Genomic DNA, 24,899 nt, shown 5'->3' with positions numbered 1-24,899 from the left:
CCCACTCCGCACTCTCCCTCATTCACAATGATATGATTTTTTGTTTTTCGATGCCTGATACCTGATTCTATAGTCACCTCGTGATCACACAGGCTGGTGTGCTTCTTCCATGTGGGCTTTGTTGCTTCTGAGCTAGATGGCGGCTTGTTTATCTCCAAGCCTTTAAGACCCCAGACACTATCTTTTGATAGCTGGACACCATCAGCTTTCTTCACCACATTTGCTTATGCACCTGCTTAAGATAGGAAAATTTTTTAAAGGAAAAGAGGGAAGGAGAGCATCTTAGAGTGCCAGATTTTTAGAACAAAGTGTTCTTGTGTTGAAGGAGTACTTGAGTAGGGGCCCAACGTCCATCTGCTTCCTTAATACTAAACCTATATGTACATAGATATATGTCCCCCTCGTCATATATAAATATATTTACATATGTATATGCCTATATTTAAATCTCTATAAATGCCATTTGTGTACTAGTTCTATCTACCTTCCTCCTGTCCCACCATCATGTTCAACCTTCATTGGGGTTTCAGGAATTCCTCTCCGTTACACGTCCTTGATCCAGCCCTGCCAAACCTCCTACATGCACCTAGCCACTGATTTTTGGTCACTTGTTGTGATCCCAATGCTACCTTACAAATCCGGCTAGACCAGAGCATGTACACTGGTACAGATAGGAAGTGGAAACACAGGGAATCCAGGACACACAATCCCTGCAGGACCACTGGTAAGAGTGGTAATGGCAGGAGGGTGGAGGGAAGGTGGGGAAGAAAGGGGGAACAGATTACAGGGATCTACATATGGTCTCCTCCCTGGGGGATGGACGTCAGACAGTGTAAGATATGACAAAATAATAATAATTTATAAATTATTGAGGGTTCAATGAAAAAAAATATTGAGGGTTCATGGGGGAGGGGCAAACTGGGAGGGAGGGAAAAAATGAGGAGTGAACACCAGGGGCTCAAGTAGAAAGCAACTGTTTTGAGAATAATGAGGGAAACAAATGTGCAAATGTGACTGACACAATGGATGCATGTGTGGATTGTGATGAGTTGTACGAGCCCCCAATAAAAGGATTTAATAAAAAAGAAAGAAAAATGAAAAACAGGGATTTTTTTAGGTTTTAATTTTTCCTTATATTCTTTTTTTTGCTTTAAAAATCATTTTATTGAGAGCTCTTACAATGTTTATTATAATCCATACATCAATTGCATCAGGCATATTTGTACACATGTTGCTGTCATTCTTTTCTAGAGTTACTTTCTATTGAGCCCTTGGTATCAGCTCCTCTCCCCCTCACTCCCATGATTGTGACCCCTTGATAGATTATAAATTATTATTTCCATGTCTCACACCGACCACTGTCTCCCTTCCCCTATGGTTTCCATTCTTCTTTCTCCTGGAGGTGTGTGTGTGGTTATGTGTCAATCAATCAGTTTCCCTTTCTTCCTCTTCTCCCCCACCTTCACCTTTTCCATCTGGTTTCTCTCTTCCCATTCCTGCTCCTGGGTTGCATGTGTCCTGAGCAATTTTTTTTCTTTCTTTCTTTTTTTTTTTTGTGTGTCCTGGGCTCTTATCTCTTATCTACGGCTGCGTACAGGCTCCAGTCTAGTCCGAAGTGAGAGGCATCACTGGGGTCATGGTAGTGGGTGTGAGGAAACCTCATGGGACCAGAGGAATATTGTGTTTTTCATCGGTGTTCTAATGCACACTTGTTGACTCATTCCTTCCCTGTGACCCCTCTGTGAGGGATGTTCCATTGTCTACAGATGGGCTTTGGGTTTCCGCTCCAATCCCCCTCATTCTTAACCATATGATTTTGTTTGATTGATTGTTAAGGATCTTCTGATGCCTGTTATCTGGTCCCCATGACACCTCATGCTTGCACAGGCTGGTGTGCTGCTTCCATGTGGGCTTGTTTCTCTGATGACTGGCTGCTTGTTTCACTTCAAGTCTTTAAGACCCCAGACACTGTATCTTTTAATAGCCAGGCACCACCTGCCTTCTTCACCACAAGTGCTTATGCACCCATTTTGTCTTTAGCAATTGGGGAAGGGGGGGAGGTGAGCATCTCAGATTGCCAATTTTTTAGAACAATGTGTTCTTGTATTGAGGGAGGGTATGAGCAGAGGCCCAAAACCATCTACTACCTCGGTGTACTGCCACATAAATATATGTACATAGACCAATACTTCTTTTGTTATGGATTAATGTGATTACATACGGACACCCCATGCTCATGCTCCTATCCAGTTTTGCGTCCTAGATCATTTGTTTCCTTTTACCCTCCTTCTGCCCCACCATCTTGCCCGCTCTACTTCTGCCTCATAGTGCTTCCTCGCAGCCATATTGCTGTTGTGCCAGCACTCCCAGGATCTTTATATCCACCTCGTACTGTTTGCCCATCACACCTTTCCCCCAGCCCCTTCTCCCCACAAGGCCCCCCGGGACCATTGATCCCACTGCTTTCTCTTCGAGCTTGCTTCCCATGCCTGTCTTGTGTAAGTAGGCATGCCAACAATGGCATAGTCCAAACAAATAGAAAACAAATGGTTGATAAAAGAAGGGAACACCCCCCCTCCCAAAAAAACAAGCATAAATTTTTTTTAAAAACCTAAACAGAAATTAGGGGGGAAAAACAACACAAAACCCAAATAGAAACCAAAACAACCCCAAAAAACACCACCACAGCAAAAAACCCCACAAACATGCATGCTTCCAAGTCTGTCCTCTGACCTTTATGACTATCTCCCCACTTGTCCTGGGGGAATTCCAGGAATGGCCCCTTCTAACCTGAAATCTATTTTTGGGGGGCTCTTGAGGGCCTTTGTGGCTTGGATTTGCTCCCTTTACTGAGCTCTTGTGTTACCTTCTTGGTTTGCCCCACTGCGGGGGTGGGGGCATGTGGGTGTTTAGACAGCACTTCCTCCCTGTTGTGTGTCCCCAGTATTGTCCTGTCGCAATATGCTCCAGCAAGGGGACAACATGTCATGATCTGTGGGAGGCCCTACAATCATCTCTGTGCCTTAGCAGTTCCAAGCTGGGACATCGACCTCTGGGCTTGGTGTGTCAATATGGGGTCTGGACTGACTGTTCCTTTCTCTTTTTTCCTTCTTGGTTTGCTTCCCAGTGGGTGTGATATGCTGACCCCTCACCCCAACCTGTACGTGTAGTGCTGTTCTCTGTTGCACATACTTCTAGGGAATGGGTCATTTTGGATCTGGTTGTGGCCGGCCTTGTACCCCACTCTTTTCATACATTCCTCCTCGTGGTTACATTCCCCTGGTGGTTTGGTGCTTCACGTTGGGGTCTGTATGTGCACTCCCGATTCTGTGGAGACATAACCAATACTCTCCCCCTGGGTGGGTTAGTGCCCAACTACCCCTGTGCCATCTTCTCACTCTCACACTGCCCCCTTTTCTCCCTCCCTAATTTATGTTGAATTAGCATGTACCTCCTTGGGTTTGGTCTGACCTCCACCTGACTGGCTGTACCTCAGTCCGTACATTGTGAGATAAGTGGATTTCCTTCTATACCTACTGTGCTGATTATACTTACCTCAGAGGACTCATGTGGTACTTGGCCTTTATTGGCTGGCTGCCTTTGCTTAGCCTAATTTCCTCGAACTCTTCCCATGAAACATGTTTCATGTGATCATTAGTGCCTTCCAGGGATGCATAGTACTCCATTGTGTGTATGTGCCAGAGTTTACTAATCCACTTGCCTATTGATGGAGATTTAGGTTGTTTCCAGCTTTGTGATTTTGAATTGTGCCACAATAAACGTTGGATTGCAAACAACTGGTTGTGGTCTATTTCGTACCTTTTCTGGGTATACGGCCAGTAGATGAATAGCTAGGTCATAAGGTAGATCAATTTCCATTTGTTTTAGATATCGCCAGATTGCTTTCCACAGAGGCTCTATAGGTCTACAGGACCACTAGCAGTGGAGGAGAGTTCCTGTCTCACCACATTCCCTCCAACACTTGTTGCTCTCTGATCATCTGATTTGGGCTAACCTCTGTTAGATGGTATCTCGTGGTTGTTTTAATTTGCATCTCTCTGATAGCTAATGATAGGGAACAATTTCTCTTATGTTTATTGGCCATATGGGTCTCCTCCCTAGTGAAGCTTCTTTTCAGTTTTTTGCCCACTTCCTCGGGTGGTTAACTGTTTTCCTATTTTTGCAGGCCATTTGGGTATTGCAGATTCTAGTCATAAGCTCTTTGTTGTGTCATTGCTAAAATCCTCTCCCAGTCTGTGGGTTGCCTTGTTACCCTCCTGATGAAATCTTTCTACGCACACAGGTGTTTTAACCTTAGTAGAGCCCACTTGTCAACTTCAGGTTCACCTGTGTGTACCTTTCCCTATTGCAGTTAGTCTATGTATTCCCTGGGTCAAGGCTCTTAAGTTGGTCCCAATTCCTTCATTGATGATCCTGTAGTTTGGGTTTTACTTCTAGGTCTGTGATCCACCTTGAGTTTGTTCTTGTGTATGGGGTGAGATGTACATCTTGCTTCATTTTTTCTACATGTGGGTATCTATTGTTTCCAGCACCATTGTTAAAGAGGGTGTCCATCTCCCACTTGATGCTTTTGGGACCCTTATCAAAGATCAGTTGTCTATATGGTTATGGTTTCACTTCTGGGCTTCTTGTTCTTTTACACAGGTCTGAGTATCTGTCATTCTTCCAGTACCACACTGTTTTGACCACTGTGCCTGTGTAGTAGGTATTAAAATCAGGTAAAGTGAGTCCTCTGACTTTGTCCTTCTTGAGCAGTTCTCTGTTAATTCTGGGCTTCTTCCCTTTCCATATGAAACTGGTGGTCAATTTTTCCAATTCTTTGAAGAAAGTTGTATTTGAATTGGAATAGTGTTAAACTTATAAAGTGCTGTGGGTAAGACTGTCATCTTTACTATATTGAGTCTTCCAATCCATGAACATGGGATGTTGTTCCATTTGTGGAGGTCGCTTTTGGTTTCCTGTAGTGGATCTTGTAGTTTAACTTGTATAGGTCTTTAATTGTTTAGTTAAATATATTCCTAGGTATTTCAATTTGTTCTGGGCTATTGTGAAGGGAATTGCCTTCTTGATCTCCTCTTCCATGCTCCTGTCCAACATATATAGCAACCCAATAGACTTCTGTTTGTTGATCTTGTATCCTGCCACTCTTCATATTCCTCTATTGCTGTCACTACCCCTGTTGGGGAGCTCTAGGGATTTTCAACGTACAGAATCATGTCAGCAAACAGTGATAGTTTCACCTCCTCCTCTTCCAGTTGGATACCTGTAATATTCTTCCGCTGTCTAATGTTAGCTAGAACCTGCAAATACTATATTGAAGAAAAGTGGAGGGCATCCTTGCCTGGTTCCTTTTCAGTTGGGCTGTTTTCATCTTATCTCCATTGTTGGCTGTTGACTTTTCATAGATAGCTTGTATTAACTTGAGGAACTTACCCTTCATTCCTATCTTCATGAGTGTCTTCATTAGGAATGGGTGTTGGATGTTGTCAAAAGCTTGTGTCTACTGATATTATCATATGGTTCTTATTCTTTTTCTTATCGATGTGGTGTATAATATTGATGGATTTTCAGATGTTAAACCATCTCTGCATCCTTAGATGAATCCTACCTGATTATGATGCATGATATGTATTATACTCTTTTGTATTCTATTGGCCAATATTTTGTTAAGGATTTTTTGCATCTATGTTCATTACAGATATCGGTCTGTAGTTCTCTATACCTGTGGGATCTTTGCCCTGTTTGGGTATCAAAGTTATACTGGCTTCATAGAATGAGTTTGGGAGTTTGTCATCCTTTTCAATACTGTGGAATACTTTGTGGAGGACTGGTGTCAACTCTTCCATGAATGCTTGGTAGAATTCCCCTGTGAAGCAGTCTGGTCCAGGGGCTTTTTTGTGTGTAGCTTCTTGATACCCATATGTATTTCTTCTTTTGATATGCAGTTGTTGAGGTTCTTGACCTCTGCCTGGCATAATCTAGGGGAGGGACTTTTGTCCAAGTATTTATCCATGTCTTTCATGTTTTTGAACTCATTAGAATACAGTCCATTGTATTTTGTGATTATCCTTTTAATCTCATTGGGGTCAGTTTTTATTTCCTCTGTTTCATCTCTCATCCTGGCTATTGATGTTTGCTCTTTCCTTTCTTTGGTTAAGCTTGCCAGCTCTCTGTCAATTCTGTTGATATTTTCATAGAACCAACTTTTTGCTGCATTAATCTTTTGCATCGTTCTTTTGTCTTTCCACTGGTTTAACGCTACCCTGACTTTTATTATTTTTGTTTTGCTATTGGAGGGGTTGTTCTATTGACTCTGTTCTAGTTGCAGGTTTTGGGATGACGTGTCAGTCATAAGCCTCTATTTTTTCATATATGCATTTATTGATATCAAGCTTCCTCTGATAACTCCTTTCACAGTATCTCATAAGTTTTGATATGTTGTATTCTTGTTCTCATTAGTTTTTAGAAACTTCCTTATCTCCTCTCTAATCTGGGCCAGTACTCATTCATCTAAGAGAAGATCATCATTCTTCCTCCAATTGTTTGCTCTTGCTTTTCTGGTCATACTGTTGTTAATCTCCAGCATTATGGCATGGCGATCTGAGAAAGATGTCTGAATAATCTCTGTGAGTCTGAATTTACTCAGGCTTGACTGTGTCCCAGCATGTGGTCTATTCTGAAAAATGAACCATGTGGGCTTGAGAAGAATGTGAATTTTTTGTTTGGATGGAAAGTTGTATAAATGTCTATCAAGTCCAGTTGCCTAATTGTATTGTTTAGCTCTATAGCCTCCTTGCTGAGTTTCTTTCCCAGTGATCTACTTTTTTCCGATAGCAGGTATTAAAGTTCCCTATTGTGATTGTTGATTCTGTGATATTTTGAATAGTTTGGTTTTTTTTGGACGAATTTCGCTGATTCATTGTTAGGGGTGTAAATATTCAATATGCTTACCTGGTTTACTGATCCTTTGAGCATTATATAGTGTCCCTCCTTGTCTCTTTTTATGGTTTGAACCTTGAGGTCAATTTTATCAGAGATTAGGATTGCCACACTTTTTAAAGTTACCATTTTCCTGGTATACGTTCTGCCAATCTTTTATTCTTAGTTTATATTTTTCTGTGCGCTTAAGACGTGTCTCTTGCAGGCAACAGATTGTTAGGTTATCTTTTCTGAGCCATTCCTCAAGCCTTTTTCTCTTAATGTAAGAATTGAGGCCATTAGATTTCAGATTTATTACAATCTGTGGATTCATTGTTGTCATATTGTGCCTTGTGTTTTGGGTGTTTTTCTCTCTCTTCATATCAGTGTGCTGTATTTGTTTGGGGGTCTTTATTCTTGTCTTCTTTCCCCCCTAAGGCCCTGTTATCTTAGTAACTGTTGTTGGCATATGGGCTTCTGAATGGAGTTGGGCTATGTGGTGGTCTCCTGCTTGTGCTAGGTGGATGTTAATCCTTTGGCCATAGTGAGTCGGCCAGTATCTTCCGCAGGGTCGGGTGTCTTACAGCATATTCTTTTAGTTTTTTCTTGTCCTGAAAGATCCTTATTTCCCCATCTATCTTAATGGATAATTTGGCAGGGTAAAGAATTATTGGACAGGCGTTTTTTTTTCCTTTCAGCTTTTGAAAGATGATGCTCCACTCTCTTCTATATGGTTTCTGCTGATAGGTCTGAGCATATTCTTACCTGAGCGCCCTTGTATGTGACCGTCTTCATTGCTCTTGCTGCTCTTAAAATTTTCTTTTTCCCAAAGTTGGAGATATTCACTATTATATGTTTTGGTGAGTTCTTTGGGAATAGTCTAGTTGGTGTCCTCTCTGCTTCTTGTATGAACGTTTGATTCTCATTCATTAAAGTGGGGAAGTTTGCTTCCAGAAATTGCTTTGCTATTTTTGCTGTAGACTTGATTGTAGTGTCCTGCTCAGGTAGACCAATTATTTGAATATTGTTCTTCATAACATTTTTCATTGATCTCAGGTTATCTTCTGCCTCTTTTATTTTCTTATTGTCTCTCTCATTTGCTGAGGTCTGAGTGTCTTAGAGATCGCTGATAGTTCTCTACCTCACATCTAATCATAAATTCTGTAATCTTGTGTGTAGCTTCTGCTACCCCATCCGTTAACACTTCATCCCCTCTATCACTGAGTTCATCCCCTCAGTTCTGGACTTCATCTCCTCTATCATTGCATCCTTATTCTGTGTTGCTTTCCTCAACTCCTTTTTACTCCAAGCAGTCCTTTGAATATTTTTTTTGTGGTTGATCCACGTCTGATTCTTCTGAAGGTCATTCACACTGTTATTGTGTTTTGTCTCCCTGGATTTTTATTGTTGAGAGTGATGTGGTTTGCTGATGCTTCCTTGACCCCTTTGTGGAGGTAGGCGCCATGTTTCTGGGAGACCAGAGGCACTAGGCTCTTTTTCTATGTTACTGAAAGGGTGCTTTCAGGGGGCTGCCTGTGGCATACTATAGAGGTGGGTCAGTCTGCTTTGAAGGCAGGGGTTCGATGGCAATTCAGTGGCCAACAGTTGTGAGCAGTTCCAGTGACTGGAGTGGGGCCTGGGTCACTGATCCCCTGGGTTCTGGGGCTACGCTAGAAGTGGGGAACAGGTGCTCTTTGAACCAAGAAGGAATGCTCAATGATTCCTTGGTGTCACGGAGGGGCTGAGGAAGTGCTGAGGGGCTATGCTGGGCACCTCTGGCTTGCAGAAAGGGCTGCCCATCTGTGCACGGCTTTGTGCAGCCCCACAGGGACTGAGGGAGGGCCGCCTGGGGTGCCACTGATTTGTGTGCCCCCCTGGGGTCTGAGGGAGGGTCACCAAGGCGCACTCTGCTTGGCATCACCCTTCTGGGTCCGCAGGAGGCGTCACGACATCAGTGACACTGTGGGGTCTGGAGGAGGGTCACTGGGGGCACGAGCTGCTTGGCACAGAACTGGCACAGGTCCAGGCGGGGTGCTGGTGTTTGACGCAGTCCTGCAGGGATGGGAGGTTGGTTGCTGGGTTGCGTGCCTCTTCACAGGAGGCTTCTGGGTCCAGGGGAGGACTTCCGGGGGGGAAGGGGGCACTGCATCATGAGGCTTTGCAGTGTCAGAAGTGCAATCAGGGCCTGTGCCACTAGGTATCACAGACGAGGTTATTACAGGGGTTGAGGAGCCCCAGGCAATGAAAGGGGGCGGGGCACAGACGACCCACTTACTGCAGGTGAACTGCGGTCAGCTATGGTCGCCCTGGGTGGACAATGCGAGGAACCCTAGCTTAGCAGCAGGATTGCCGCCTCGTTGAGATGGGGGGGGGGGGAGGGGCTGGGGGAGATGGGAGCCGCTCACTCAGGTGAGTTCGTGTCGGCAGCTGCTGTTTGGGGGTGTAGCCGCACATGTGAGGGTCTCAACAGGTTAGCCACTTAGATCCTGGCGTAATGACAAGGCAGCGGGCGGGTTGTGGTGGTGAGGGGGTTATTGGTGGGTGGTGGATACAGTGGGGGTGCTGAAGCATCACTGCCGGCTGGGTCGGGAAAACCCAGAAGCAGATCACAGTTCTCCTGGACCTTGGACGTCGAGGGCAGCCTCCCCGGCAGGGGAGGCGCTCTGGGTTGTTGTGCGTGTCCTTCACCAGAATCCTCCCAATCACCCTCCTAGCCACCTGATGGACTCACTACTGGCCTTGGAGCTCCCAGCACGACAGCTTATCTGGGCACCCTCTTGGATGGACTGCAGAGGGGTGTTTTTTAACCATGGAATAATCAAGTTAGCTTTAAAACACATGAAGCAAAATGTGATAGCAATGAGAGGAAAAGGACACTTCTATAATAATACTGTTCATTATCTTACTCTCACTAATTGTGAGAACGAGAGAGAAAAATTATAACACAGATAACTTGAAAAACAGCAAATTGACAAGTAACATTTGTAAAAAACCACCACCAACAACCAAAACCACTGGCAGGAAAATTCATATTCTTTTCATGCATACCAAGAGTGTTTTTCTAGTATAAATTAGAATCAAAACTATTAAACAAGCTTCAATAAAAATATAAAGTCTTAATGGACACACAATATTTTATCCAGCCACAATGGGATTAAGTTAGAAACTTAAAGCAAAAAGAAATCTCTGATTACTTTGATACCAGACGATTCTCATATAAGAAGTCAAAAAGAAGAAAAGTGCAAGGCATTTTTAGATGAATAAAAACAAAAACACAGTATTAAAATTTATTGGACTGAGCCCAAAGAGGAAGCTTTATAACTTTAAGCATAAATATTTTAAGACAGAAAAAACCTCAAATCAATAACCCACATCCACTTTAATAAATTAAACAAAGGAAAGGAAATTAGTGAAGAACTTAAGGAAATAGAAAACAAATCACCGACCTTTAGGCGGGACACATGCGTATTCCTTGCAAGGCATTACTGAAAATGTGCCTGATGGAACTAGAGGAACTACATGGAGACGCACGCCAGCACTGATTGCTTCTACCACCGCTGGATCCACAAGACTTTCCACCCACTAGCCTGTGATCCTCCTGCATTTGGCATCATTGCATGTGCTTCATGAGTCTGAAGAGTAATTAATAGATTGGTATCGGGCATATGGGCTATTATTGGACTAATGGACTTGATCTGGACTGGGCTGGGACGTTTTCTCAATCTTTAATTGCTCTTGTATATAAAGCTCTTTCTTATACATGAGTGTCTATGAATTTGTTTCTCTAGTGAATCCAGACTAACATAACACTATTACATAGTCTTTTCAGAACCTTTAATAGAAACCATGATTAACATTCTGATCTGGTAGAATGAACTCCAAATGCAGTATCCCCTTAATATTGGAAAAATAAAAAAAAGAAAAACAGAGCATTGTTTTTGGGTTGTTTTGTGGGGGAATTCCCTCATGTGTAATGCCTGTAAAAGGTAAATCTATAGATATAGGGGTAGGTTTTCTGGGATGGGAAATGGGAGTGGAGGGAGAGTCACTTCTAATGAGGTGACTCATTATTATTTTAGAATAATAAAAATATTCTAAACTTAAATTGTGGCAATGCTTGTATAGTTCTATACATTAAAAATATTGAATTATATGCATATGGTGGGTTAAGTTCATAGAACGAGTTGATTTTTTTAAGTTTTAACAATGTTAAGATATGCATGACCATGCTTTTTTCTATTTAATCAAATACAAATGTTTTGTTTTCTATCACGTGGCTAGAAACTCCTTAATCTACTTGTGTAGATTGGCCCCAATTTTAATCACACAATCATCCACTATAGTTGAGTTCCTTCAAAATCTGTAAATGACACCTTTGTCTCTCACAGTTGTATTATTACTATATATACTCGTGTACAAGCTGAGTTTTTCAGCACATTTTTAATGCAGTTTTCATGGTAAAATTAGGTGCCTCAGCTGATATTTGGGTCAGCTTATACTCGAGTATATACGGGATTTTTAACCAAACACCTCTCCTCTTTCTGCTTTCCCAATATAGATTTGATTTTCCTGCCCACTATGCTTCTGCTAATGTCACTGTTCATGGATTCATGGACAGCTCATACACATTTGTGGCACTTTGTAAATTTATTCTAAGACTTTCAGTTCACAGAAAAATTCATTGCTTTTGCCTCATACACAGAAGCAGCTAGTGTAATATGAAAGTAAATTATTTACATTAGTTCTACAGAAAGATTGAGATTGTATTAATACAGAACATATTTTGAAATTGTTAAAAAAAAGTTATTTCTCCCACATCCAGAATGCATGGGTACTCAAATAAAGGGGTAAAAGTGGCATTGGCTCCTTTCACTGTTATACCTCATGATAAACTACAAGAATTCTGCTTTTGTGTGAGCAGCCACCGAAGGTGCAACTGCTAGTCTCTTCCTTCGTAGAGGCAAAAGTATGATAAATATCGAAAGATAGATGGAAATAAACATTAGTCTCCACAACTCCAAGATTAGAATCCTCAAGACCATGACCCTTAGTCAGCCTTCCGGTCTGGAACTGAACTCATCCCAGTGTTGAAGAATAATGAACTAGACATGAAAAGAAGGGCAACATTTACTTAAGGGTGACGTTCAGAGGGTTAGGGAGTGAAAACAGGAACTACAGAGAGGAAATGTGATAGGCGACGGTTCTATGAAGGACTGCAGTGAATGAGCTGAACGTGTGTGAAGGGCTTAATGTAAAATGATGATCTGCTCATCGAACCTTCACCTAATACACAACAGATTACAAAGTTGACATGAATCATTTTGTTTCCCTTTCCCTCCATCTTTAAACTGTGCTGTTTGGAGGCCTTGAGTTCTAAAAGAATGCTCCAATGAGGGCCACACAATGGTTCCACCATTCACTTCAAGTTGGGATTGCTCCTTGGACATTCTAGACTGCTGGATGCATTGAATCAATCAGCACAGATCACTTTATTGGCACGGCTGACTGATCCTGATTACTAAGGGAAATTGGGTTATAGCTACATCATGGTGGAAAAGGAAGTCTATAACTGCAATGCAGAGGAATTCCTGGGTTATTTCCATGGCCAACAGTTAAATTTAAAACCATAGCAACCAAAAAACATCAAGTCTAGTGGGCAAACTTTCCAAGAATGAACGTCCCCCCCCCACCCCAGATAATGAAACTCAACCAGCTGAGAGGCAAAGTTAACATGAGTGGGAAAAGAAAGTTGCATGTATGTACTAAAGCTTTATGATCAATTATTAAAACATCACTTATACCTATGTATCTTTAAACATGCATCCATATATTGTATAACATTTAAATGTCTCTTATTTTATATAAGAACTGTTAGTGATAGTTAATTTTATAACTTTATCTTTGTTACAAAATGTTCAGGTGGGATTGTGCCTGGTTCTGAGAAGCGGACACCATTGTCCACAAATTAATACCATCACTATTGGCCAGATAGAGAAATGGTAAATTTATGTATTTTGTTACAGCCTGTATCTACTTTTTGGAAGAATGAAATTTATTTATGAAGGATTTCATGTTGCTAGGTGAAAGTTATTATTGTTTATGGATGTTTAATTATAATTAGTATAAATATACATTAGTATGCATGGATGCTGAGTAGATTTGGGTGTAGACTCTACTGGCCATTAGTTAAGCTAGTTCATTTCCAAACAGATTTATACTTTTCATATGATGATGGGTGAGAACTTTGCATTTTCTAGTTCCCAGATTCTTGGCACCTGGCTCATTGTTAAGTTCTGCTAACAGTAGAAACTAGAGGAGTATTTTTAAATGAACAAAAACCAAAACCTGGACCAGTTGATTCCAACTTAAGATGAACTCAATGTGTGCAGAGTAGAACTGCTCCTCACGTTTTCTAGACGATGAAGTCTTGAAATAGATCACCAGGCTTTTCTTCTGAGACACTATTGGGTAGATTGGAATTGCTATTCAGTCAGTCAAGCTTTTAACTGCTTGCACCACAATTTTGAAGACAGAAAGAAAAAGGGACTTGATCCTTCCCATTTGCTTTCTGGTTTTGCCAGTGTCACTTTAGTAATCTCAGTAGCATTAACTGGTTCTAGCCGTTTCACCCCCACACTTGGCACTTGTAGGACCAGTATTCACCAGGCATTATCAAAGATGACGTCTGCCCTCTCTTAAAAGTCTAGGTCCTCCACGAATTGAGTTGCCTCCTCAAACTTCTGATGCAAGTCTAAGAACACCCACTGGTCTATGCCAAAAAATTTGGAAGAGAACTTACCTGCCAACCCACTGAAAGTGAAACCATCTGTTTTTGTGACAATTTCAAAGAAAGAACACCCAACATGTGGAAATTATCATAATACTATTACTACTGCATGCAGATATAATTTTTAATAAAAATTTTTAAATGGTTAGAATAGTATGTCAACAGGAACACCCAGAAATTCAAGATGGATTCCTAAGAGATCATGGGAATGAGAGATGGTATCATTGCTTATGAATCTTGACTGGAAGCAGAGAATACCAGAAAGATGTTTACTTGTGTTGACTATGCAAAGGCTTCTGACTGTGTGGATAACAAACTAAGCGTGACATTGTGAAGAATGGGAATTCTAGAACACTTAATTGTGCTCATGTGGAACTTAAATGTAGTCCAAGAGGCACTGGTGTGAATAACACAAGTGGATATTGTATGGGTTAAGCATCAGGAAAGGTGTATGTCCTGGGTGCCGTTTCATCATATGTACTCAGTCTGTATACTGATCATATAATTTGAGAACATAGACTATATGAAGAACACACCATAATTGGAGAAATGCTCATCAATCAACTGTGATATGCAAATAGCCCAGCTTTGCTTGCTGCACGTGAATGACTTGAAGCACCAACTGATGAAAATCAATGATTACAGCCTTCAGGATGGGTCATAATTCAATGTGAAGGAAACTAAAATCCTCACATTTGGATTAAGTCACTTCATGGTAAAAAGAATGAGGTGAAAAATTTCATTTTAATTGGATCTGCAACCAATGCTCAAGAGAGCAGTAGTTTAGAACTCAAAGGACATACTGCATTAGAGGACCTGATGCCAAGGGCTTAAGTGGAGAGCAAATGCTTTGAAAATGATGAGGGCCCTATCAAAAGTGATAGTGTCTGGGGTCTTAAAGGCTTGAAGATAAACAAGCGGCCATCTAACTGAGAAGCAACCAAGCCCACATGGAAGAACACACCAGCCTGTGTGATCACCAGCCTGTGTGATCGAGTGGTCCCGAAGGGATCAGTTATCAGGCATCAAAGAACAAAGAATCATATCATTGGGTGCACACCTCCATGATACGATCGCCGAGGGCAAACGGGTGCATAAGCAAATGTGGCGAAGAAAGCTGATGGTGCCCGGCTATCAAAAGAGATAGTGTCTGGGGTCTTAAAGGCTGAAGGTGAACAAGCGGCCATCTAGCTCAGAGGCAACAAAGCCCACATGGAAGAAACACACCAGCCCGTGTGCCAAAGGGATCAGGTATAAGGCATCATCCAAAAAAAAAAAAAAAAGACCATAGTGAATGAAGTGGGAAGTGCAGAGTGGAGACCCAAAGCCCATTTGTCGGCCACTGGAGATCCACTCACAGAGGGGTCTGGGGGAGGAGATGAGTCAGTCAGGGTGCGATGTAGTATCGATGAAGAACGCAGCTTTCCCCCAGATCCTGGATGCTTCCTCCCCCCCAACTACCATGATCCGAATTCTACCTTGCGAGACTGGATGGAGCAGAGGTTGTACACTGGTGCATATGGGAGCTGGATGATGCCCTCAGGGCCAGGGGTGCGAGGGGCGATACTGGGAGAGTGGAGGGTGAGAGGGTTGGAAAGGGGGAACCGATTGCAAGGATCTACATGTGGCCTCTTCCCTGGGGGACGGACAACAGAGAAGGGGGTGAAGGGAGATGCCGGATAGGGCAAGATATGACAAAATAATAATCTTTCAATTATCAAGGGCTCATGAGGGAGAGGGGAGCGGGGAGGGAGGGGAAAAAGAGGACCTGATGCAAAGGGCTTAAGTGGAGAGCAAATGCTTTGAAAATGATTAGGGCAAAGGATGTACAGATGTGCTTTATACAACTGATGTATGTATATGTATGGATTGTGATAAGAGTTGTATGATCCTCTAATAAAATGTTAAAAAAAAAGAAAATGATGAGGGCAATGAATATACTGATGTGCTTTACACTATCAATGTATGTATGGATTATGATAAGAGTTGTATGAGCCCCTAATAAAACGTTTAAAAAAAAAAGGTTTAAAAGCAATTCTGCACTTCGGATTACAATACACCTCACTCAAGCCATGGTACATTTCCAACTGCTGTGGACAATCGACCAAGGAATAAGGGAGATGACAAAGATTTGCTGCATTTGAATTATAGTGTTGAAGAATATTGGTAATTCCATAGACTACCAGGAGAACAAGAAAATCTGTCCTTGAAAGCAAGGGTGGTGAGACTTTGAGATACTTTGGTCATGTAATCAGAAGGGACCTTGGAAAAGAACATCATGCAAAAAAGAGGAAGACTAACAAGAAGGACTGACACAGTGGCTGCAACAATAGGCTCAAACATAACAACACATGTGAGGATGGTGCAGGTCCACGCACTGTTTTGTTCTGTTGCACAAAGGAGTCGCTATGAGGCAGAACTGACTCTACACCCTTAAACTACCACCCTAAGATTTAAAAAAAACTGCCATCCAACCAATTCTAACACATAGCAACCCTATAAGGCAAAGATAATTTCCCCTCAGGTCTCTGAAACTTTAAATCTTTACAGGAATAGATGGCCTCCTCTCTACTGTGGTGGGGTCTGTGGTGGGGTCGAACCACTGTCTTTGTTACCTGCTCAGTTAGTAGCCCACGAGGGCTCCTCGTACTAAGACAAGAAATATTTAATGTCAAAATTGCTTCCCTTATTCTTTCTAAAAGGAAAGGGATAATCAAAGAATTAAATAATTTCACTTAAGTTACACCAATGTAGAAACAAACTGTTCTTTTAATTCAGCTCCACTTAAGAAATAAAAGTTGTTTCCTCACACAGTCAACATATTTGCCAGTTTTACATACAGAAAACTTTGGTATATCCAACTGTTTACAAGACATGTTGCCACATAATACATGATGAAGCCCACGAACTTACATAATGGATCTATATAATTACCCTTATGACTTTTGATCTGGTAGGTTTTAAATCATGTAACATGTGGTAAGTTTCTCTTTTAAAAAAACCAATTCACATATGACAATTTAAGGTTAGTAAAGTCTCTTTTGAAGAATTACAAGAGTTATATTCTTACTAAGAGAATTCAATACATTTCTGTTTCTAAATATAAGCTTTAAGCAAAAGCCTTAGCTATTTAAATAACTTAACTTTGAGAGCATGGCATTCTTATCAGGTTGCATTGTTTGATTTAATGTTTAAGTCATCTCAAGTAGCTCATAATTTTGTGAATCAGAGGAAAAGAAAGCACCAAGGACAGGTTTGTTTGTTTTTTTTTTCACATCACTGATGAATTCCCAACACATTGATTTCAATTTCTGTTCAAAATTCCAATCAGTAATAAAGATCATTTATTTCAAATGTTCAATCTTCAAATGTCAGATTCTCAGCAAGATCAACGGATAAAGAATGGAAATGGTAAAAATAGATAATACATAATTACTAACTATGGAATTCAGATATCCTTTTAACATTGATGTTCCCTCCTTTTGAACTGTGTTCCTTAGCTCTAAAAAGAACTCTAAAATAAGTGAAAATTTACCAAATTTGTCAACTGTATCTCTTAAAAATAAAGTCAATTATACAGTAAGGTATGATCCTTACTGATATATGAAGCAAAGTTTTCCTGATGAACAAAAGCACCTCCTATGATGAGAAAATATATCAAGAAAATATTTCCTACAAATTAATATATAAATTAATGTGCATAAATGTGTAATTATCCCAGATATAAAAGCAATAGTTTAAATAAAATAATAAAAAATTCAAGCACACATTGAAAAAATATTCTATACATCATATTCCAGTTCTTAAACACTGTAGATGTATGTCATTTTAACCTCTGGGAAAAAGTTCCTATTCTAAATGATCAATAAAATCTCTTTGGAAATATAAGTTTTTTGTTTTTGTTTTAACAACAACAACAAAAAAACAAGCCCTAGTATGAATTTCTGGTAAATTTCTACTTAAATCAAAGGTTTTTACAGCCACGATGAAACCTGAGGACAACAGAACTGTCTGCAGAGGCCACATGGATACAGGCCAGCTGGCATCTGCTTATTTTCTATACTGAAGGTACCTGGTGAACATATTAAGAACAGTAGAGCTTTATCACTCTAAGTTTGCTACCCACAAAAATGCTAATACATACATAGTTTAAAACATTTCTAGACCCTAAGTTATGTCCTTATCTGAATATATACAAGGAGTACTGCAGATTTAAAACCATTTTTAAATGACTACAGAGATGTAAAAAATGAATCATAATCTACTTGCTTTAACAGTTTTCACTCAAGACTTACTACCTATCTGTTTCTGATTTCATGTGTAATTGTCCTTGGTATAAGGGGCTCCAGCTTCTTCTAAGAAGTTTCATTTCTTCTTCCCAGTGTCTTTTTGGTGTTCATGCACTTCTGTTTTGCTTATTATGGTTTTTTTCCGAGATGAGGTACTAGGAGCAACTGCACTGGAAGGTCCACTGGTAGCTAAATGGCAATAAATAGAAAAAACACTGCTTAAATTTTCAAAAGCATCTTTGTTGAAATAGTACTGTTGAGGAACACAATTATTCCTGTTATAATTGTGGACAATTTAAGTACTTAAAAATTTTAATCTTTACTTTTTAGAATTCAACATCAATACCCAGAGACATTTTATTAAGTTTATCTGCTACACAAGACCTCTTTAGAGGATTGAAAAAGAAGGATGTTACTCTGAGGGCTAAATTGTGCCTGACTCTAGCCACAGTATTTTCAACCGCCTTATCTGCAGGGGAAAGATGGACATTGATTAAAGACGATAGGACAAGAATATTGAAAATACCATGGACTGCTGAAAGGACAAACAGCTCTGTCTCGTAAGAAGTGCCACCAGAGTGCTGCTTAGAGGCAAGGATGCTGAGACTTCATCTTACATACTTTGGACATGCTGTCAAGAGAGACCCGTCCCTGGAAAAGGATACCATGTTGGACAAGTGGCAGGGCAGTGACAAGGAGGATGGCCCCCAATGAGACGCACTGACACGTGACTGCAACAACGGGCTCCGGACCAGGCAGTGCTTTATCCCACAGTGCACAGGGTCCCTGTGGGTTGGAGCTAACTCAATGACACCTAACTGCAATAACCTAACAACAGAAAAGTACAACACATATTTCTCCTGGCTCTACTTTTCACTTTTCTTTATAGGAATCTAAGGTATTCCATTTTTTAAAACTGCCCCTCATTGCACTAACAGCCATCCAATCCATACTCTTAGTCCAGGCCTTTCCCCTTAGTTCAAACACCTACCGACCATTTCCGTGCAGGTGCCTGACAGGCCACAGAATCATAACATGCTTATAAGCAAATCCCTATTTTTTTCTGTGCGCACCAATTTCTTCCTATGTCTTTAAAGTGTGAGAATGAGGTGCATTTTATCCACAGATGATTGAGATAAAATATCCACACACTCATATAGAGTCTACAGTAGTAAGTTTTTAGTCTTTAAGAGCATTCCACAGAAGAAAGATGTAGGAGTCTGCTTCCTTAAAGATTCAGACTTGGAAACTATAGAGGCAGTTGTACCGTGTACTATGGGGTTACTTTGGATTGATATCAAAACAGCAACAGAAACTCAAAGCTTACTGCCACGGAGTCAGCTTGTTTTTGGTTTCACCGTGAGGAGTGTAATGATCCTACCCTTCCCTACCACCACTGACTAAACAGACAAATAACTACCAAGCCCATTGCTAGGGATTCATTCTGACTCACAGCCACCTGATGGGACAGAGTAGAACTGCTCGATAGGAATTTTCAGGCTATGAATCATTTGGAAAGCAGAGTGTCGCATCTTTCTCCCAGGGAGTGGCTGGAGGATGTGATTAATCAACTTTTTGATTATCAGCCAAACACTTGAACATTGTGTTTTCTACATTCTACCAGGAAAAATAAAAAAGGTTACAATTAGAAACATGCTTTCAATATAAAAAACTCTGGCTTAAAACAGCTTTTGCATTTAAAAATAAAGCTATTATTACGCCTTAACTGTTGCAGGAGCCACAAACCTGCACATACCACTCACCTGGTTTGCTGCTTGCTTTAGTATTCTTTAAGGTAGTTTGTGGAGTTGGCAGGATCCTTGCAGGTGTATATGTATTTAAAGATATTTTTCTTCTTACTACTGGGCTCGAACGTAAAGCTGTGGAAGCTGGGGGTAAAAAACAAAGGCAAATCAACACGTTTCATCTATCTTTACATTTCAGAAAAATTCTTATAGCATATTTAGTGACCCGACATAATGATAGTGTAAGAAAATAGGCATGGCCAAGGTTTATAGCAAAACCATCATTTCTATAAAGAAGAGAGTTCTCTCACTTCCTTAACCAAATTATTTTCCCTCTAAACAAGATAGAGGGCAGAGAGAGTCTGAAGAGATATACATTTTAAAAAGCTATTTAATTGATGTAACTTTTATGAATAGAGTTCTCTGGCAGAGAAGAGATCATATTTATCAATCATATTAGCTGCTTATTTTAATATCAAGAAGAAAAAGAGCTATAGGTTTTAGTAGGTCTAGGGTTTGGAGAGACTTTGATCACTATTTGATTTCCTGAACTGCGTCTTTCTCATTTTTTCTCTTTATACAGTAAACTGATTCAAATGAAATCTTAAGTAAACAGACCAAAGCAGAAATATTCTGCTTGAAGCAACAGAGAGGATGCAAGCCCTGACCATTCAGGATCCTTCTCTTCCTACCCAAACAAGCTTATCTCTAAAGTATGGGAATTCAATGACTTTCATGCACTATACTTACTTCCACATCTAGTGTCCTAAAAACTAAGAGCTTGACATTTCAAGAAAGTTAGAGGGACCGGAGCGTAATTTTTATTCACGATCTACAGAAAAGCTCATTAGAACAAGTGGAAAGGGAATCTAATACCCTCGGCCTCATTAATGCCGTCTGACGACCTAAACTAGCTAACCACAAAAGCGAAGTTCTAATAAAACAACAGCACCACAGACTGAGCCTTACAATTGCTATTTTTGTATGGTTTATAATTACTTTTTAAATAGTCCACTAAAATGCTCTTGTACAAAACAAGTGTCATTAATGCTCTAAACCTAAAAGGCATTCACTGTACATTTTCAAAATAGTACTGATAGCTACCTCAAGTTTAATGGTTAAAGTCTTACTTTGATCTCGATTTTAAGATTTCAGATCCCTTCCTCAGACACGCCCTGAAGCAGCAATGAAGAGGAGGAGTAAGCAGACTGTAATCAGGCTCTCGACTACTTTCTCAGAGAACATAAAAGGAGGTGAACACCCTTTAACTTATGTTGTTGACGTTGTAGCTAACAGGAGTTATATCATTTGGAGTACTATTGGCTATAAAGAGGAGTAAACCAAATTTATAATGAATTAGACATTCTAATATACAGTCTTGAAATTAAAACATACTTCCTGAAGCCATTCTAACAAGAAATACTTTTGAAAATTCAAAATAAAGAGCTCTCCATCATCGTTATCATTAATGAGTGAAAGCTGACATACGACCCCCGGCAACGGAAAAGAATAACTAAGGAAGCGTGAACGTGCCTTTCAGTTGAAGAACCTGAGGATCATTTCATTCTTAGTAGAAAACTAGAGTTTGTAGCTTTTCTAACACATGGCTGGAACTAGAGAGATTATTATTCTCAGTATGAAACTAAGATTTCCTACAGTAGAATCCCACCGTGATAAGGGATTTATAGAACTGAAAATGAACATTAGCAAATGATTTCTAATCACTTTAAAAACCCTTGGCATTTCCAAGAGTGATGTTCCTTGGAATAATGCTACGTTTAAATGTATTACCCCAAACAATTTATTTTGTGGATAAACTGGGCCAAACAGCATTTTCTTGGAGAACCTCAGCCTTTTGATAATATGCTAATCTAACTCTCCAAAGCAAGATGGGGTAAAATATAGTTTCCAAAAATTTAGAATGAATCTTCTTCACAAAACCAAACTTCTTCAGAATATTTAAAATATGCTGCACTCGTTGGCTATCTTCAACCAAGAATTCCTTCTAAGCAAAAGTACAGAGGGAATGGGTGTTTGCATATGAACATGGACTGATATTTTGTGACTTTTAAAGTTTATCGGAAAATGATATATAAAAAGGATGTGGAAGCTTTCACAAATATAGTCTATGTTATGTTGCTATAACTTCTGTGGTTGGATCCAATATTTTATTTCTTTTTTCTAAGAAAGCTAATTTTGGTGGAGTCAAGAGAAGTGGTACATTGTCCATTACACCAAAGAATTTCTAATAATGACCCTTTACACACTGTCCTTGGCCAAAGTCTACTCATTACCACTGCTTAAAGTTTAGACGCTAATAATTCATATCATGTGCAGATAACAACTGCCTAACAATTAAATAGTATAATAAAGACAATTTTTCCTACACATTTCAGGGCTCTTCTGTGGGACTTCACTTGATGGGGAAGCAATGGAAGCAAGAAATTCATCCACCTGCTTTAGAGACAGAGCATTGTGAAGCGTTTCTAGAGGGCAAATAGATGGCACCATGGAATACAATTCAAAGCCTAAGAAAGAAAAACAAAAATGACAAAAGAAGTTGGATATTTTTAAAAAGTCATTAATTAAAATGGAAGAAGACCATTGCTTACAAGTGGACAGTTTAGATCTTTTCAATCTGTCACATGCAAACACATGAGGATTTCTGAAGTCATGACACCAGATGCTATGCAATACGGAATCAGAACAAGATGGGACAAAGATTTCATTTTAATGCAATCACATAATACAACATGCACACAATCGCATTCCCTATGTTGGCACATTCTTAGAATAACACTTAAGGTAAAACCTGGGGAAAGAAAACAGAAAAAACATACAATTTTAAAGTGTTTCTCTTTTTAAAGTTAGGTCTGATATCATAAAGTGTCCCGCATGTCAGAATGTTAAAGGTAACTTCTTGTTGAAAAACAAGCGTGTAATTATTTATGAAGAGTGATTTTACATATGTTCCTAGGCATGACAAAGCCAAAAATACTCAATGGTGTCACACCCAAACAACATCCATTTACTGATGCTGGAATTAAAATTCCAAATCACATTCCATCTATGCAATAATTCTGTTACTGGAAATTACTGGCTGAGGAAAGTAAAAGCAATACAACAAATACATTCATACCCAATAATGACACAGAAATAACAAGCTTTATAAATAACCATTCAAATATATTAATAACATCAGTGAAACAAAAGCACCTAGAAAGACAGTTTAGTTAAAACATAGAATGTGTGTTATTTTATCTTCAAAAATCAAAAACACGAACGGCTTACTAAAGTTAGTTCAAACTGAATGGCTTTTAAAATTGCTTTCAGATATTTAAAAAAATAACAAGCTTTTAAAATATGAGTCTAATATACTAACTACAACATAAAAGTTAATTCAACACAAATAGCAAAGTTCTGTTTCAAAAGGTGTATATGTTCAATTTAGTGTTGACTGATAGTAGGAACTTACATGATGTACCCCCAAATTACAAGTTTTATTTCCCCAAAAAGTTTGTGGAAAAATTCCATTATCTTTTGATTTCATTTCCCATTGAACTTCTTAAAGTGTTGCAAATCCTAAATCTATGCTTGTGGTTATAATTACATTTTAGAAATACGTTTTCTTTGTTATGTTATTGTGGAATGAATAGTGTTGAGTGTATTTTGAGCCAATCTCTGTCGAGATATGAGATATGGTAAGGTAAATGCCATGCCATATGGAGATCACCAAGGAACCCAGAAGAAAAAGCTGACGATATAGGACCTTTCTACAGACCCGCCAGAGAGAAAATCTTCCCTTAGAGCTGATTCCCTGAAATTGGATTTTCTAGCCCCTTAATCTGGGGAGGGGGTGGAGTATAGGAAACGATCTGTTTGCTAAAGTCATCTATTTGTGGTATTTCTGATTTAGGAGTATTAGACAACTAAAATAATGCATAATTCAGCTATTTAATTTTTTTGGGAGGGGATACTGATTCAAGAACTGCCTAATTTTCAGCTGGAAAATGGAGTTTTTTTGGTTAGAAGAGAGTCTAGTTTTTCAATGGAAATTGACAAAAGACATAAAGCTAATATGCTAAAATTTTAAGAGCAAACAAAGTACGACAGAACATTATAAATGCTTAGGAAAACTCAACCATACAAACAAACAAACAAAAAGTCACTGTAATACCACCACAGCAGCTACAGGACCTAAAAGTTAAGCACTAAAGAAATTAGGCTTGGCACAGTATTACATTTTAAAAACATATGCGATTCATGCAAATAAACACAAACCCTTTCTTTGCATTATACTAAACAATGGATATATAGTTTTCTCTTTCTCTAGAATCTTTAAAAGTCTTTGGTAACAACAGGTTTTCTTTTACTTGCCTTTTAGATCTAAATAGGCAAATGACATTCATATCAAGTTCCTCTAGACTTCGGTTTTCCCCATGTAATTTTCAGTACACTGTTTTTAATGCACAATGAAAGGGTTAGCGTAGCATTTTAAAAAGCCACCCTGCTGTCAGGTTTAAAAGCTATAAAAACATACCACTGGAGCCTAGAAATCCCACAGAGGAAACGGACCAGCACCTATAGAGGTGTAGGTGTTCCGCACAGAGGCCCAGAAAATAAGGTAAAGACTGTCAGAAGATACTTGTTTCACCATGTTCTTTGAACTAAAGATGAAGGGAGGGGTGAGTCCATGATATATGTTAAAGATGGAAGTAACACGGAAAGGTAAGGGAAACAAAACGTAAAAGGAAGAATCAAATGACAATTCAAAGGACAGATAACATCGCATAATTCTTTAAAAAGAAGAAACAGTTTGAAATCTGGAAAACCCAGAAGTAATATTTCTAGTTGAAGTATTAAGTGACTCTAGGTATAGAAAAATAGTTAAGTTGCACAGGTATAGAAAAAAATAAAGCAAAAATAAAAGTAATACAAATAATGCTATCTTAAGTTAGATTTAATAGTCTTTCTTTTAAAAAAATTTCCTCCTAGATAAAACTCACAATGCTGGCTAAAAATACATAAGTAATTAGTATTAAAAAATGTGGTCTTAAGCCTGAAATTTCTTCTTATAACTTTGTGTTTTCTGTTCTTCTCATGACTTGAGGTTCTTATATATTCATTTTCTTTTAGAAG

At 39.5% G+C, this 24,899-nt stretch overlaps 1 protein-coding gene across 18 annotated transcripts in view; it reads right to left on the bottom strand.

The window, feature by feature from the left end:
* Positions 1-16,493: 16,493 nt before the first annotated feature.
* The window catches only part of PPIP5K2 (diphosphoinositol pentakisphosphate kinase 2), a 101,704-nt gene continuing 93,298 nt past the window's right edge, over positions 16,494-24,899 (bottom strand). For all 18 annotated transcript variants that reach the window (XM_075541330.1, XM_075541337.1, XM_075541334.1 and 15 more), the window contains 3 exons: positions 22,148-22,288; positions 19,779-19,904; positions 16,494-18,204 (listed from right to left, as the gene is read on the bottom strand). In XM_075541330.1, coding sequence (XP_075397445.1) covers positions 18,092-18,204; positions 19,779-19,904; positions 22,148-22,288 — 380 coding nt within the window. In that variant the 3' untranslated portion in view covers positions 16,494-18,091. The remainder of the gene's footprint in view (positions 18,205-19,778; positions 19,905-22,147; positions 22,289-24,899) is intronic.

Source organism: Tenrec ecaudatus, chromosome 2, assembly GCF_050624435.1.
Source record: "Tenrec ecaudatus isolate mTenEca1 chromosome 2, mTenEca1.hap1, whole genome shotgun sequence".
In the NCBI taxonomy this organism is placed as follows: Eukaryota; Metazoa; Chordata; class Mammalia; order Afrosoricida; family Tenrecidae; genus Tenrec; species Tenrec ecaudatus.
Note: the sequence above shows the minus strand (reverse complement) of the source record. Positions and strands in the feature narration are given on the sequence as shown.